This window comes from Lissotriton helveticus, chromosome 5_1, assembly GCF_964261635.1.
Source record: "Lissotriton helveticus chromosome 5_1, aLisHel1.1, whole genome shotgun sequence".
Lineage (NCBI taxonomy): Eukaryota > Metazoa > Chordata > Amphibia > Caudata > Salamandridae > Lissotriton > Lissotriton helveticus.
In genome coordinates this window covers 308,705,373-308,719,566 of record NC_136065.1, presented here as the reverse complement: position 1 = coordinate 308,719,566, position 14,194 = coordinate 308,705,373, and the positions used below count along the sequence as shown (strand labels likewise).

Here is a 14,194-nt window from a genome sequence, read left to right as displayed (position 1 = left end):
TGGGAGCTACTAGAATCAATGTGAGTGATGACTGCCTGATTTTCCAAACGAGAAATGGAACGAGAGGGAGAGGCGAAAAAGCGTAAGCAAATATCCCTTACCAGTTGATCCATAGGGCATTGCCTCTGGATAGAGGGTGTGGGAACCTGGAGACGAAGTTTGGGCATTTTGAGTTCTCTACTGTGGCAAAGAGGCATAACTGTGGAAACCCCCATTTTTGGAAGTATGGAAGGAGAACCTGGGGATATAGTTCCTATTCGTGCACTTGTTGCCACATCCTGCTGAGGAGGTCGACAAATTGATTGTGCTCCCCTGGAAGGTGTTTTGCAACAAGATGAATTTTGTGATGTATTGCCCAATGTCAAATGGTTGAGTGAGAGGCGTGAAAGCTGAAGAGAGAGTGTGTGTTCCCCCTCCACTCCCAACCCGGTCACTGAAACCCATAAGAACTGATACTGAAAACCGATTAGAGAGACCCATAAGAACAAAAGCCGCAATGTCCTCAATAGAGGCGGCTGACCTAGCTTAGACGTACGACTCTTCCCCCCCACAGCCTCCACAAATTCCATGATCCAAGCGATCACAGGGGTCGGAAGAGATTACTCCTCTTCGACCCTCCTCACTACCCTATATAGGACCCCACCTGCAAAGAAACAGAACTAAGAAGGGTGCCCCACCAACTGCATGCTCAAACTGCATATCAGCCGCCATACATGCAACAGAACTAGCAGTAGCCATCCTCTCCCATGACATAGGCATCGCGTTCATCACAGAGACATGGCTAAACTAATTCTCCTGCCCAAGCTTGGATATGCTTGTGCCCCCAGGTTTCACAATTATCTACAAAGACAGAAAAGATCAAAGAGGAGGGGGTATAGCAATCATACACAAGAACAACATCTCCATTGTAGAAACTGACACCCGCAAGTACAGCACTTTTGAATGTCTTACCGCCAACATCAAGACAAGAGACAATAGATCAATACTCTGCCATCTTCTTTATCATCCCCCAGGCAACACCACCGCATTCGGGGAACACTTCTCCGACCTGATTGCTCACTGCTCACTTGGAGACTCAAACAACTTAATTCTTGGTGACATTAACCTACGTTGGAATGAAGTAAACAACTCGCTAATTCAAACCCTGCATGGCAACAATCTCACACAACACTGCTCAGAAGAAACTAGCACAGAGGAACAATCCCGGACGCTATTATTGCCCAAGGTGACACAGTTACGACTGACCACATCCTCCACGTGGACTGGTCCGATCACCACATCATCTTATTACTTATTACTCTGGAGGAACAACCCTTCCATATTCCTCCGCGAAGAACTCCAATCAGCGCGCAGGAAATACAAAAAACACATCAAGAACAAAAAAACATTGTTTTTCTGCACCACGCTGGACAACGCAATAAACAGACCCAAGGAGCTCTTTATCATCAGGCAACAAACCTCCAAGCCCACTGCTTCCTTAGCTCAGGCATCCAAAGAACACTGTGACAACTTCGTAAATTTGTTTAATGACAAAATCACCAAGACCGAGCTCTCACTAGACACCAACCACACACCCTTCCCCCCACCAAGAGACAGACGCTTGGAACTAAAGACAAGATCACATCCAAGGCCCCTTCAAAACTTGGACATCCTTCAATCTCATTCAGGAAGCAGAGATAGACAAACTGATCTCCACCACCAAGCCCTCATCCCAGGTCCTCGATCAGCTACCTCCCTCCCCCCAACTGACCAGAGAGCTGAAACTCGTCCTAGCCCGCTCTGGTGCAAGATCATAAACAGGTCCCTGAGATCCGGAGTAGTATTAGACTGCCTCAAAGTCGGACAAGTAACGCCACTGCTGAAAAAAACAGGCCTAGACATAAAAGATATGAACAATTTTAGACCGGTCTCTAACTTACCTCTTCTATCCAAAATCCTGGAATGATGCGTACTCAACAACTGACTCAACACTTAAGACAGCATCAACCTTCTTGATCCCCCACCAATCAGGCTTCAGAAAAGGCAGCAGCACCGAAACTGCAATCCTCAACGACATTGATGATATATATAAGTCAAATGACTCGGACCAATGCTGCCTACTCATTCTCACAGACTTATTAGCAGCCTTCGACAGATCGACCACAAACTTCAGGCACTATAAGATAGGGCAGGTCTAGATGAGGTGGCCCTACACTGGTTCTCCTCCTTTCTCCATTACCACACCCAAAGAATAAAAATCAAAAACTTTGCGTCCGACCTACACCCCGTAAGCAGGGGTGTCCCACAAGGGTCTGTGCTCTCCCCACTACTTTTCAACATCTACATTGAACCCCTCACTACCCAACTAAAAAAATCCAACATCCCCTTCCACCTATATGCAGATGACACGCAGATCTATCTGGAAACCTCCTCCATCGATGACATCTAGAGACTCGACAACTCACTAAGAGAGGTCCAACACTGGCTCTCTAGTAACTGCCTAAAACTCAATCAAGGGAAAACGGAAATACTCGTCATCTCCAACAAAGAAGAAAACCCCCAAATTGCGGAATGGGTCAAAGCTATTGATGCGCTCAACTGTAACCCACCCTGGCGGACTCAGTAAAATCTCTAGGTATCACCCTAGACCCGAAACTGGACAGGACCAAACACATTAAGAACTCCGCAAAGAGCGCCTTCCTCAACTTGAAGTTACTTAACAAAATAAAACCCTTCCTCCCGCCCAAAGACCTTCAACAAGCCACTCAAGCATTGGTGTTGTCCAGACTAGACTACGGTAATGCAGTCCTCTCTGGTACAGCAAAATCTCACCTTGCCCCCCTCAAAACAACTCTCAATGCAGCAGCCAGAATGGTCACCGGAGTTAAGAAATTCGACCACATCACACCCGCACTCAGAGAACTAAAATGGCTCCCAATTGAAATGAGGGCTAGCTTCAGAACAGCCTGCCTCACACAGGCAAACCGGAATACCTGGCTTCCAAACTCAAAAAAGCTGTTCAGTCCAGGAACCTCAGGAGCTCGAACACTCTACTACTCATCCCGCTGAAAACACGCAAGCAAAAAAACGTGGCCAGGTCCTTTGCTGGGAACGCGCCCAAAATCTGGAACTCTATCTCTAATCCCCCCCCCCCCCACCAAATCAGAACTATCCCCTCTTTTGCAAAATTCAAAAGACTGCTCAAAGACCTTTTCCCCAAGCGTTCCCTAGCGAACTGATAGGATCTCCCGAAGTGCTTTAGCCAGCACACCGCATGACTGACTCTTTGTCCTATGACCTCGACCTCTTACACCTCCCAGACCCTTACCTAGTTTCCTCCTCCTGGAAAAAGGAGCCTATCAGCTACTCGTTGTGTGTGTACTGTTCTCGACGCATATATTTATGTTATATTTGCTTCTCTTTACGTTTGAACTGTATGCGTCACGAATCATTATGTTCTACTACGGTCACTTGTTTGTTTGATTGCATCTTTGATACATGTTGTAAGCTCCGATACCCTCGGGTCCAGCTAGCGCTATATAATACTCCTATATAAATAAATAATGGGCACCCCAACCTGTGAGAGATGCATCTGCTGTTAGCACGTTCTGTGGAATCGGGTCGATAAAGGGCTGCCCTTTTGAGTGCGGCTGCCTACCAACACTAGATCTGTTAATTGCAGGTGTGTTTTTTTTGGTCACTTTGCGGAGTTCCGCGTAGCGATACTCCGCGAATTACTCCGCGAAGTGACAAAATAAACTATGCAGTTCCGCAATTGGCGGACTGCAGTGCGAACTGCCGCTCACGCTGGTCTTACTACTGCTCGGGTAGAAATTCTACTTACCGCAAGCGCGGAAAAAACTCTCCTACGCGGAGCAGAGTTTTCTGCACTTAGTGAGCTTTGGGAAGCACAGAACGCAGAAAACTCCGCAAACAGAGTGGAGTTCACCGCCCAGGCCTAGTTAATTGACCCTGTGATTTATTCCACTGACGTGCTAAGCATTCATGTAGGGCATGCACGTGTAATCTTGCGTGAGGCACTAATACAATGCATGATGCCATCATCCCAAATAGTTGCATGAAAGTTTTGACTGTTAGGTATTGGTTGTTTTGAAACTGTTGTAATAAAGTTTGAAAGTTTTGAAATCTGGCTGCATTGGGAGAGGCTAGAGCTGTGTGAGTGTTTAGCGTTGCTCTTAGGTATGGTTGCAGTTGTGAGGGTTGAAGATGGGACTTTAGTGCATTGACTGTAAATCCCAATTAATGGAGAATGTCTATGGTAGTTTGTTAGTGATGTAAACACTTTTGCCGTGAGTTGGCTTTGATTAGCCAATCGTACAGATATGGAAAGACATGAATTAGTCGCCTTCTTAGATCAGCTGCTACTACTGCTAGAGATTTTGTGAACACTCTGGGTGCAGTAGTAACCCCGCATTGGAGTACTTTGAATTCATAGTGATTTCCTGCTATCATTTGACATATTTGCGATGTGCTGGAGTGAACAGGAATGTGAAAGTATGCGTTCTTTAAGTCCAGTGTTGACAAAGTCGCCTTGTTGTAAAAGTGGAAGCACTTGCTGAAGCGTGACCATATGAAAGTGTTCCGATAGTATGTTTCGTTTAGAGGTCTGAGATCAAATATTGGTCGTAAAGGACCGTCCTTTTGGGGAATTAATAAGTAAAGTGAGTAAACTCCTAACCCTTGATGTTGTATTGGAACTGGTTGTATTGATCCTTTTGTTAGAAGAGCGTGTACTTCCTGTTTGAGGAGCTGTTGGTGTTATAATGAAAGTTTGTGATTGCGAGGTTGAATATTGGAAGGGTTGCTGGTAAGTTCCAGGCAATAACCATGTTGGATAATGTCTAATACCCATCTGTCTGATGTTATTGATTGCAAAATGGGGAAAAATTGTTGCAGTCTTCCCCCTATAGGTGTAAGATGGTCAGGGGAATGATCGGGAAGTCACTGTTTGTTGGGAGATGGGGAGGTGCATGTTTGGGTACCTTTACCACTGCCTTTAAAATTGCTGCCTCTTTATCTGCCTTTATAGAAGCCTCTAGATGGAGAGGATTGTGTGTTTGATTTGTATGAGGACACATTAGGATCGGAGGAATTACTTTTGTATCCTCCTCTATAGAATGATCGTCAAAAGGGGCTTCTATTGGATGGTGTTCAGGAGTGCTCTTCTGAAGTCTTTTTCATTTTCTCAAGTGACTCATCTACTTGAGGTCCAAAAAGATGTTTATCGAAGGGAGCATTACGAATAGTTTGTTGTACATCTAGTTTAAAACCAGAAATTCTCAGCCACGCATGTCTCCTTAGAAGAATGCTGGGTATTGATTCCCCTTGCAACAGTATAAGCAGCATCTAGTGCACAGCTAATAGGTGAATTTGAGATAAATGTTCCCTCTTGCACTAATTCATGTCCATTTTTCTTATGTTCTCCTGGGAGGTATTAGAGTAATTCCTCAATTTCGTCTCTCTGGACCCTATTGTAGATATCTATTAGGCCTTGTGTGTTGGCTATACACCAATGGTTGGCGAATTGTGCAGCCACTATTTTCCCTGATGCATCTATTAATTTAGACTCCTTGTCTGGAGGTGGTGCATCTGCTGAAGTCTGTGCGTTTGTTCTTTCTCAAGCATTGGATACAACTAACTAACCCAAAGGTAATTGCCCCCTAATACAAATTGGGTCAGATGGTGGAGGTTTTTATTTTTTGTCAACACTAGGTGTTAATATACGTACCCATCCAAGGTCCTTAAAAATATCATCATGGGGTATCATGCCTTTTAACCTGGGTAAACATCGAGTTGTTCAATGTGTATTTCCTAAAGTTTCAAATAAAACGTCCTCCTCTAAAGATTCCTTGTGTGATGCAACTCCATGGTATGAAGCTGCCCTGGAAATTAACTCCTGGTATGATGTGTTGTCATCAGGAGGTGACATCTTTGCAAGGTATAAGTCAGGATCTTTCTCTATAAATAGATCAGTATTGTGATCATTCCATGGATCTATTGGTGGTGGACTATTGTCATCCCCATCTTCTATATCAGGCTGTGTATGCGGAAAACACTGTGGTATAATGTCTAACGGTTTTGAACATGGTAATGGTGAAGATGGTGGAGGGGACTGCGGGTTGGGGTAGAAAGGGTTTGTAGCCGTGCCCTTTTTTTAAGAGGGATTTTGTAGGTTATTTCATCTGAAGGAATGTTCTTTTTGGAAGATGTTACTGATCTTGCTAATATATGTCCAGTGTCTGGATTAATGTTAATCTTCTTTTGCTTAGAATCCAATTTTTCCTGCATAGTTTCTAGGATTGGTTCTGGAGGCTTTTGAAGAGCATCCTTTGGTTTCAGTGCCGAACTGCATTTGTCTTTTTTATCCTTTGGATCTGAAGGTTTTAGTGCCGAAGGTGTTTTGTCTCAGCTTGAGTCCAAGCCAGAAGGCTTGGTGTGCTGTTTCAGTGCAGATTCCGAGGGAAGGGCGTTGGAAGCAGTATCTCAGTGCCGGTTATGACCCGAAGGCACTGGTGACCCAGAAGCCTTTTGTTTGATGGTAGTGAGTTTTGTGGGCAAAGGGGCTTTGTTGCTCACTGCCGTCTCTTTGGCTGGAACGACTTTGGACTCTAGCTCAATTTCTAGTTCAGAATACGAATCTTGGATGGAGAGTCCCTGCTCCTCTTCGCTGCAGACGCTTCAATCTCCTTCTGCTCGATATCTTTTCCGGAAATATCGGGGTGTGTTCAATGTTCTGCATGTCCCTCTGTCGAGCCAGACGGTCTCACAAAGTCATTTTCGATCGAACAACCAACAAACGTCGCAATGCTCTTCCTTGTGCTCCAGTGAAAGGCATTAGTTGCAGACTTTATGCAGGCTGATGCGTGGATATTTAGAGTGGAACAGAGGACAGAACTGCAAAGGAGTCCGTTGCATCGCAGAAGACTCGATAATGTGTAACGGAGTGGAAGTAAACAGACACAGCTAGGCCTGAAGGCTGCCAGTGAGGTCTTCTCAATTGAAGATAGAGGTTTCCGATTTTTTTCGACACGCATTGGATGATGAACGTGTACGAAAGAATAACGATGAAGGTACACTGGATTGCGCACAGACGGGATCCCAAAGAACATTGTCGAACTGGAGCACCGCAAACCACGTCCGTACCCAATGGCAAAAAGAAAGCAATCTAACACTGGGGTCGATGCCCATGCGCACTATCACCGAAAGGAGGATAAAGACTTCTTCGAAGAAAAACAACTTGCAAACTCTCGGACCCAACACTAGATGGCAGGAGTATGCAAAGCATGTGTACCTACAGCACACATGCCTTGAACCTTTAGTTATCCTTCTCAGACACCTTCTAGGAATTCGTAACCATTTCAACAGTTATGATAAGTCTTTTCGAAAATTATTTCATAGGAAAAATTACTTACAAGTACAAATGTGGTGTCTTAATACAAGGCAATTAAAAAATTTCGAAAATAAATACAGAGTTGAAAACCTCACTTCAATGGTCTTCAAACAAAATTCAAAAACAAAGCAGCAGAAAATGATGTGCACATGCATCAGTGTCAGTGAAGGATAATATTGATTTTGCTTGTTTAAGAGTTTGTTTCCTACTGCCCTATATTTTCACTGCTTGACTCAGGGCCACAATGTACACAAGGCCAGAGCCAAGAGACACTACAGTGTGATGCACACCATATAAATGTGCTATTTGTCAATATTCATATACACACACACACACACCTCTAAATACACATATATAATATATACATACATAGCGTTGCCTGGCAAAGCCAGGCCTTTTCTTGCTACTGTAATGTGTGTGGTTGCAGGGCAATAAGTGAAGGATCAGGTGAACATCAAAACATTTGAATCAAATGTAAAATTGACTATTTTGAGGAATTAGAGGTACTTGTGGAGAAACTTATATTGTATTTCTATTAAACAGTAATTTGATGGGGTTCATTCTAGTGATTGTGAAGCTCACGCAGAAGCTCATCTATTCAGCAGCCCAAGCGAAAACCTTTAGATCTTACCGTTTCCTTTGTGGGCAGAAGCTCCTTCCTGATGCGAAAAAAGTTCTTGCCGTATTGCCGCAGCCCTTTGATGAAGCGTTTCTGTGGCCGGAACCAAAGACCAGAGTTAGAGAATTAGAAGCAAGAGCAGTTTATGTACATACTAGAACCCGAAAACTGAGTGTTGTGACAGACAATTTATCAAGACTCAATATAAGAAAAGGTTCGGGTACAGCCAATAGGTCTCGTCTTCAAACTGTGTTAAGATTTTGTGGAACGGTTTTTGCAAATTTTGTAAAATGCAGTGCATCTGCGTGCTTGTAAAAAAGATCTGTAAGTAGGGAAGCACTAAGTGGTATGGAGTTAAGCTGTGTTACTAGGAATCTATAGAAAACAGATGGCAACTAATTTCCACTTTGAACTTTAGAGTTCAACGAACTGTCTGTTAATAGTAATTCGTAGTGTATTTGGATGTGGAGCTAGATCACTGAGCCTTTGGCACTCTCTCCATATATCCAACCAAAAAGAGTCATCTAAATCCACTGCATTGCTAAAGGAAGAAGTCAAAGAATTAGCGGACCCTTATTTTATTGGTCTGTATTTCTGTCTGTTCCCCATCCTACCACCCATACTGACTGAGATGCTTAGCTGCAGCTCTCCCCCTGGTGTGATGCTGCCATCACTACCTTTTAATCAAGAATCTCTTGCTAGACCGTACACAGCCATGTTGAAAGTACAATGTTTTTTGTTTTTAAATTTTTTTTTTAATTGAGGAAATGCTTTATTCAAATAGAAATTAATTTAAGCGCTCGTGTCTCTTCTACTGGCTCAGCATTTGCTTCTTTTCCTAAAATAGAACATAAGAAGGGTTACTGAAAACCATTGATAGAAGGGCTCTCTAAGGCCATTGGAATATTCATGGTGCAGACACTCACTATATGTCCTTCCTGGATTACAAACTGAATTCCTAAAAACAGCAAAAGCATGATAAGGCTGGAAAATATTTTCAACTTTTGACTTCTCTAAAGAGTTCAGTCAGAATATGGAACTCTGGAGGTTTACTTTGTGCAATTTGACCCCCCTCCCCCAAATGATCTATAACACATGGACCTGTGCAATCTTTCGACTAAGCAGGTCTTAAACATGTTTAATTTAGCAGCCTACCTAACCCAAGATGAACTGTGACCAGAATGGAGAGATAATTAGCTGATACACATAGGTTTTCAAAGGAACACCTACAATCTATACATAGAAACCGTTTTTTAGTCATAAAACATCTGCTGAGCCACTTTCAGAACATCGTAAATATTTTAATTCCTAAACGTTATGGTTTTGATTTCACTAGAAAGAACACGTCCAGATCAGATTTCAAAAAACCTCACAGATGTGTCTGGCCATTGCATTTCCTAGATAAGCAGAGCCAATTTAGTTAAACTTTTTTAAAAGAAAAGCAGGACATGAAGCATTCAATTCAAAGTAGAGAATGCCCGTACAAATCCCGGACTCAAAGGGAAATGTATGCAGGGAATTTTTTTTATTTTTTTTATTTTTGAAAAAATCTTTATTGATATGAAGGCAGAAGACAAATTCACAATAACAATCGTTAGCAATTCTGAGTCTGATAAATCTTTATTTCGGCATGAATACCATAAAAGAACGATTACATAAATACAATAAAACATTTCTTTTAAAATACACAATTTGCCATTTAAATTCATTCAATTTTCATGTCGATTCTAAGATAAAGACCAAAAAGTTTAAAACATTCATAAAAACTATTCAATCTAGTAGAAACAGGTAGGGACAGCAAAAATAATATTTCATCAATTATCCCTTTGTTATCAATAAGCAATAATTTTTACATATCAACTTTTTACAATTTATAGCCCAATTTTCTTCGTTGGAAAAAAATACTATGCAAGAATCTGCTGACACTAAATACAATAGGTTGGCTAGTGTTAGTCAAAAGAATCCTTAAAGCCTGGGAACATGATCTTACACCTAATGTTAAGCATATTGGTTTAATCCATCTCCTTCTAGCCTGTGCATATGCTGGGCAGAAGAAGAGGATATGTAGCTCATTTTCTTTTTGATTACATCCACACATGGTACATAATTCATCTTCTACGTGGTTTGCCGAGTTTACACTGCCAGACCAACGTGCCAATGTTGAACCGATTTGGAGATTACCATATCTGAATTTCAGAAATAAGGTTTTTGCTAGAGGTGGTTCTATTTCATCCAAAAAGGTCTCGAAGTATGGATCATCTTTAAAGGTAAGAAACCTTATTACAAGTGACCCACTAGATAAAGCGTTTTTGGTCATATCCGTAATGTACGACCAAAAGCACTTTTTTACCATAATTTTTGAATTGGGTGGAAGTAAATCTGGGTGTTCCCAGTAATGCGTTAGACCTAGTAGGGTAAGCCAAAATTTAACATGTTTAATCCAGGGTATCACCTTGAAGCTATCAAGCTCCATGATTTCTGTGAGCCCATCTCTATATACTTGCAACTCGGGTACACGCCACAGTCTGATCCATAATAATAATGGACGTAGAATAATGTGACCTGTGCAATCTTTCGACTAAGCAGGTCTTAAACATGTTTAATTTAGCAGCCTACCTAACCCAAGATGAACTGTGACCAGAATGGAGAGATAATTAGCTGATACACATAGGTTTTCAAAGGAACACCTACAATCTATACATAGAAACCGTTTTTTAGTCATAAAACATCTGCTGAGCCAATTTCAGAACATCGTAAATATTTTAATTCCTAAACGTTATGGTTTTGATTTCACTAGAAAGAACACGTCCAGATCAGATTTCAAAAAACCTCACAGATGTGTCTGGCCATTGCATTTCCTAGATAAGCAGAGCCAATTTAGTTAAACTTTTTTAAAAGAAAAGCAGGACATGAAGCATTCAATTCAAAGTAGAGAATGCCCGTACAAATCCCGGACTCAAAGGGAAATGTATGCAGGGAATTTTTTATTTATTTTTTATTTTTGAAAAAATCTTTATTGATATGAAGGCAGAAGACAAATTCACAATAACAATCGTTAGCAATTAGTTCGCACAGATTCTGTCTAACCTTCATACCAGAGCAACTTTGCCCCTTGTGATCTGCCCATTTTCAGCACAGTTATCAGTTCCTAGTAAATTCAACTTATAAAACATGAAAAATAACAAAACTCAACGATTGTCATCACTCAGTAGAGAGGTATACCCGTACATAGTTGGTTATTAGTCACTGCACATGACCAGCTCTGTATCAAAGGTTTTATCATACCCTAGCGCCGCCCCAACACAAACCAGAGGTCATTATGTATGCCAGCCCTTCCTAGTCCTCCTCCTCCTCTGAGTCCAAGTCCTCGTCTTCTGGCAAAGGTTCCCATAGTTCTCCCCTGTATTCGTTCCAGGGCTTCCACACCTTATTCCATTTACGGGGGCAGGTCCGTAATACGTACACAGCCCGTTCCTTCACCATAAGTAAGTCCATATTCCTGATCCATCCAGCCACCGTAGGCAACTCCGGGGCACCCCATTTTTGTGCAATGTCCCGCTTGGCCACCGTCACGGCCAACGTGACCCACAGCTGTCCATACCTGTCTAAGTCATTAGGGTCCCAAATGTTCAATAGGCACTTACGGTGTTCAGGCAGGATTGACAGTTTAATAGCTTGGGAGACTGTGCGCATAATTTGCTTCCATACGTCTTGGATCAGTGGGCAGTCCCATAATGTGTGGAACAGAGTACCCTCCTCCCCGCAGCCCCTGAGGCAGAAGGGGTGTGGCGCCCTCTGTATCCTGTGGAGAAGTGTTCTGGTGTAGTAAGTGCGATGTAGAATCTTGAGTTGCACTAACCTGAACCTAGCCGAAATGCCCACCTCCCTCGGCGATGCAAGCGCCTCGTTCCACTCTGAGTCATCCAGCTCGCCTAGTTCCCCAACCCATCTCTCCCTGAGTTTCTGTGTGGGATCTTTCAGGTTGTTAACCAGCTTTTTATATGTGATAGAGGTTGCCTTCTGCTCCATAAAGTCAGTCAGTAGTCTATCCTCTAGTGGTGATGATTCTGGGAGTGTGGTATCAGGCGGAATTGCCTGCAGGAGTGCGTGCCGAATCTGCACATATCTGAACGTTTCAGTGGGGCCCAAACCATACTGTTGCTGGAGCTGTGAAAAAGCAACTACCGTGCCCCTGTCCCAAAGGTCTCCCACCGTGGAAATTCCTATGTGATCCCATTGCGTGAATCCCTTACAGGATCGTAAATTTCCCAGCGATCTTGTGTCCCACAATGGCGTCATCCTAGTGATCTTCCCCTTCCAACCCATTCGAGATTGTGCTGCGTGCCATAATGCCGCCGTATGAAACGTCGGCCCGAGTAGGGTCTTAACTTGTGAGTGATTGTATAGCGCCGAAAGCATACCATCCGTCCCCAGTTGTGACCAGTCCGCCTTGTACGCGGGGTCCCCCCGCGATACGTGGATCCAGTGATTAATTACCTTAAGTTGGGACGCCCAATAGTACAACTGAAGATTGGGCAACGCGATCCCCCCTTCATACCAGCTTTTCACTAATTTATCATGCGCTATACGGGCTGGGCCGTTGCTCCACAGCAAGTTGGATACCAGCGCAGCTACTTGTTTGAAGTAACGCGGTGCCACCACATAAGGGGTATTTTCAAGTACATAGAGAAATCTGGGGAGAGCCATCATTTTATATAAAGCCGCTCGTCCAAGGAGGGTCAATGGCAGAGTAGCCCAATATTTCACATCTGCACGCAGGCGTGCCAGAGGTGGCATCAAAGTTTTCGGCATAGAAGTCCGCAGCATTATCAGTAATGAAAATACCCAGGTATTTAAAGGAGGTGGTTGCCAACGTCAGGGGACAGTCTTCCCGCAACAGTGGTTTCGGGCCTTTAAGCACGTATATTATTGATTTGGACCAATTCAGGGTGTACCCCGACGCCCTTCTGTGCTCATCACATAGAGTCAATAGGGCAGGGATTCCCTCGTTAGGATTAGTCATGTAAATTAGCATATCATCTGCATACAGGGAGACTTTATCCTCCCACCCTGCCTCCCAAGTGATGCCCCGGAACAATGGCGTTGCTCTGAGCAAGATGGCCAATGGCTCTATTACAAGCGCAAAGAGTAGGGGCGATAGCGGGCACCCTTGTCTAGTCCCGCGTCCCAACGGGAACGTTGGTGAAATGTGACCATTCGCCACCACTTGCGCCACTGGTGATGTGTACAGTAGCCGTACCCACGCCAGATATTTCGGGCCGAAGCCCACACGAGCAAGGACCGCAAATAGATACTCCCATTACACCAGGTCGAAAGCCATTTTGGCGTCCAGGGATAGAATTACAGCCTGATCTGAAAGGAGATGTGCCCGTGCCAGCACCCCATGGACCCTCCGCAGATTCAGTGACGTGCTCCTGTGTGGCATGAAACCCGATTGATCGGGGTTTATCAGTGTGTGTAGATGCTGGGTCAAGCGACTGGCAAGGAGTTTCGCCAGGATTTTCGCTTCAACGTTGAGCAATGAAATGGGTTGGTACGAGGTGCACATAGTCGGCGGTTTAGGAATGGCCACTATCGTGGCCGTGCGCTGGTCAAGCGGGAGTTCTGCCCTTTCCACACTCTCAACATACATATTCAGCAAGGGTTTGCTCAACACGGAAGCCGTCGCTTTATACCACTCTACGGGTAGCCCGTTGGGCCCCAACGCCTTGCCGGATTGTAACGCCTGTATTGCCAATTGGATTTCGGCCTCCGTCAATTCAGTGTCTAGTTCCTGCTGCGCCTCCTGTGAAAGCACGGGGATAGCAATGTGCTCGAGTGAGGCCATCGCCTCCAGTTCCGTGACGGTCCGCACCGGGGTGTATATCTCCTGATAGTGGCGTGCTAAAGTGCGCACTATTTGTTCAGGGTGTGTCTGTAGCTGGCCGTCATGTGCGTAGAGTCTCTGTATTCCCCGGTTACTACCGCCCCGTTTGTCCAACCAAGCCAGCATCCTCCCTGCCTTGTCACCCATGTCATATATTCTATGTGCGGTGCTTGCCAAATGTCTCTGAGTAGTCGTTGTGAGGTGAGCCTGGTGTTGCTGCTGTCGGAGGTGCAGCGCATGTGTCGTTTCAGGGGTTGGGTCTGACATGTGGGCGGTGTTCACGGTGTGGAGCGCCAAT

At 44.1% G+C, this 14,194-nt stretch overlaps 1 protein-coding gene across 22 annotated transcripts in view; it reads right to left on the bottom strand.

Annotated features, from left to right (window-relative positions):
- Nucleotides 1–14,194, bottom strand: part of RERE (arginine-glutamic acid dipeptide repeats) — a 1,170,479-nt gene that overhangs the window by 308,848 nt on the left and 847,437 nt on the right. For all 22 annotated transcript variants that reach the window (XM_078642320.1, XM_078642327.1, XM_078642330.1 and 19 more), the window contains one exon: nt 8,022–8,102. In XM_078642320.1, coding sequence (XP_078498446.1) covers nt 8,022–8,102 — 81 coding nt within the window. The remainder of the gene's footprint in view (nt 1–8,021; nt 8,103–14,194) is intronic.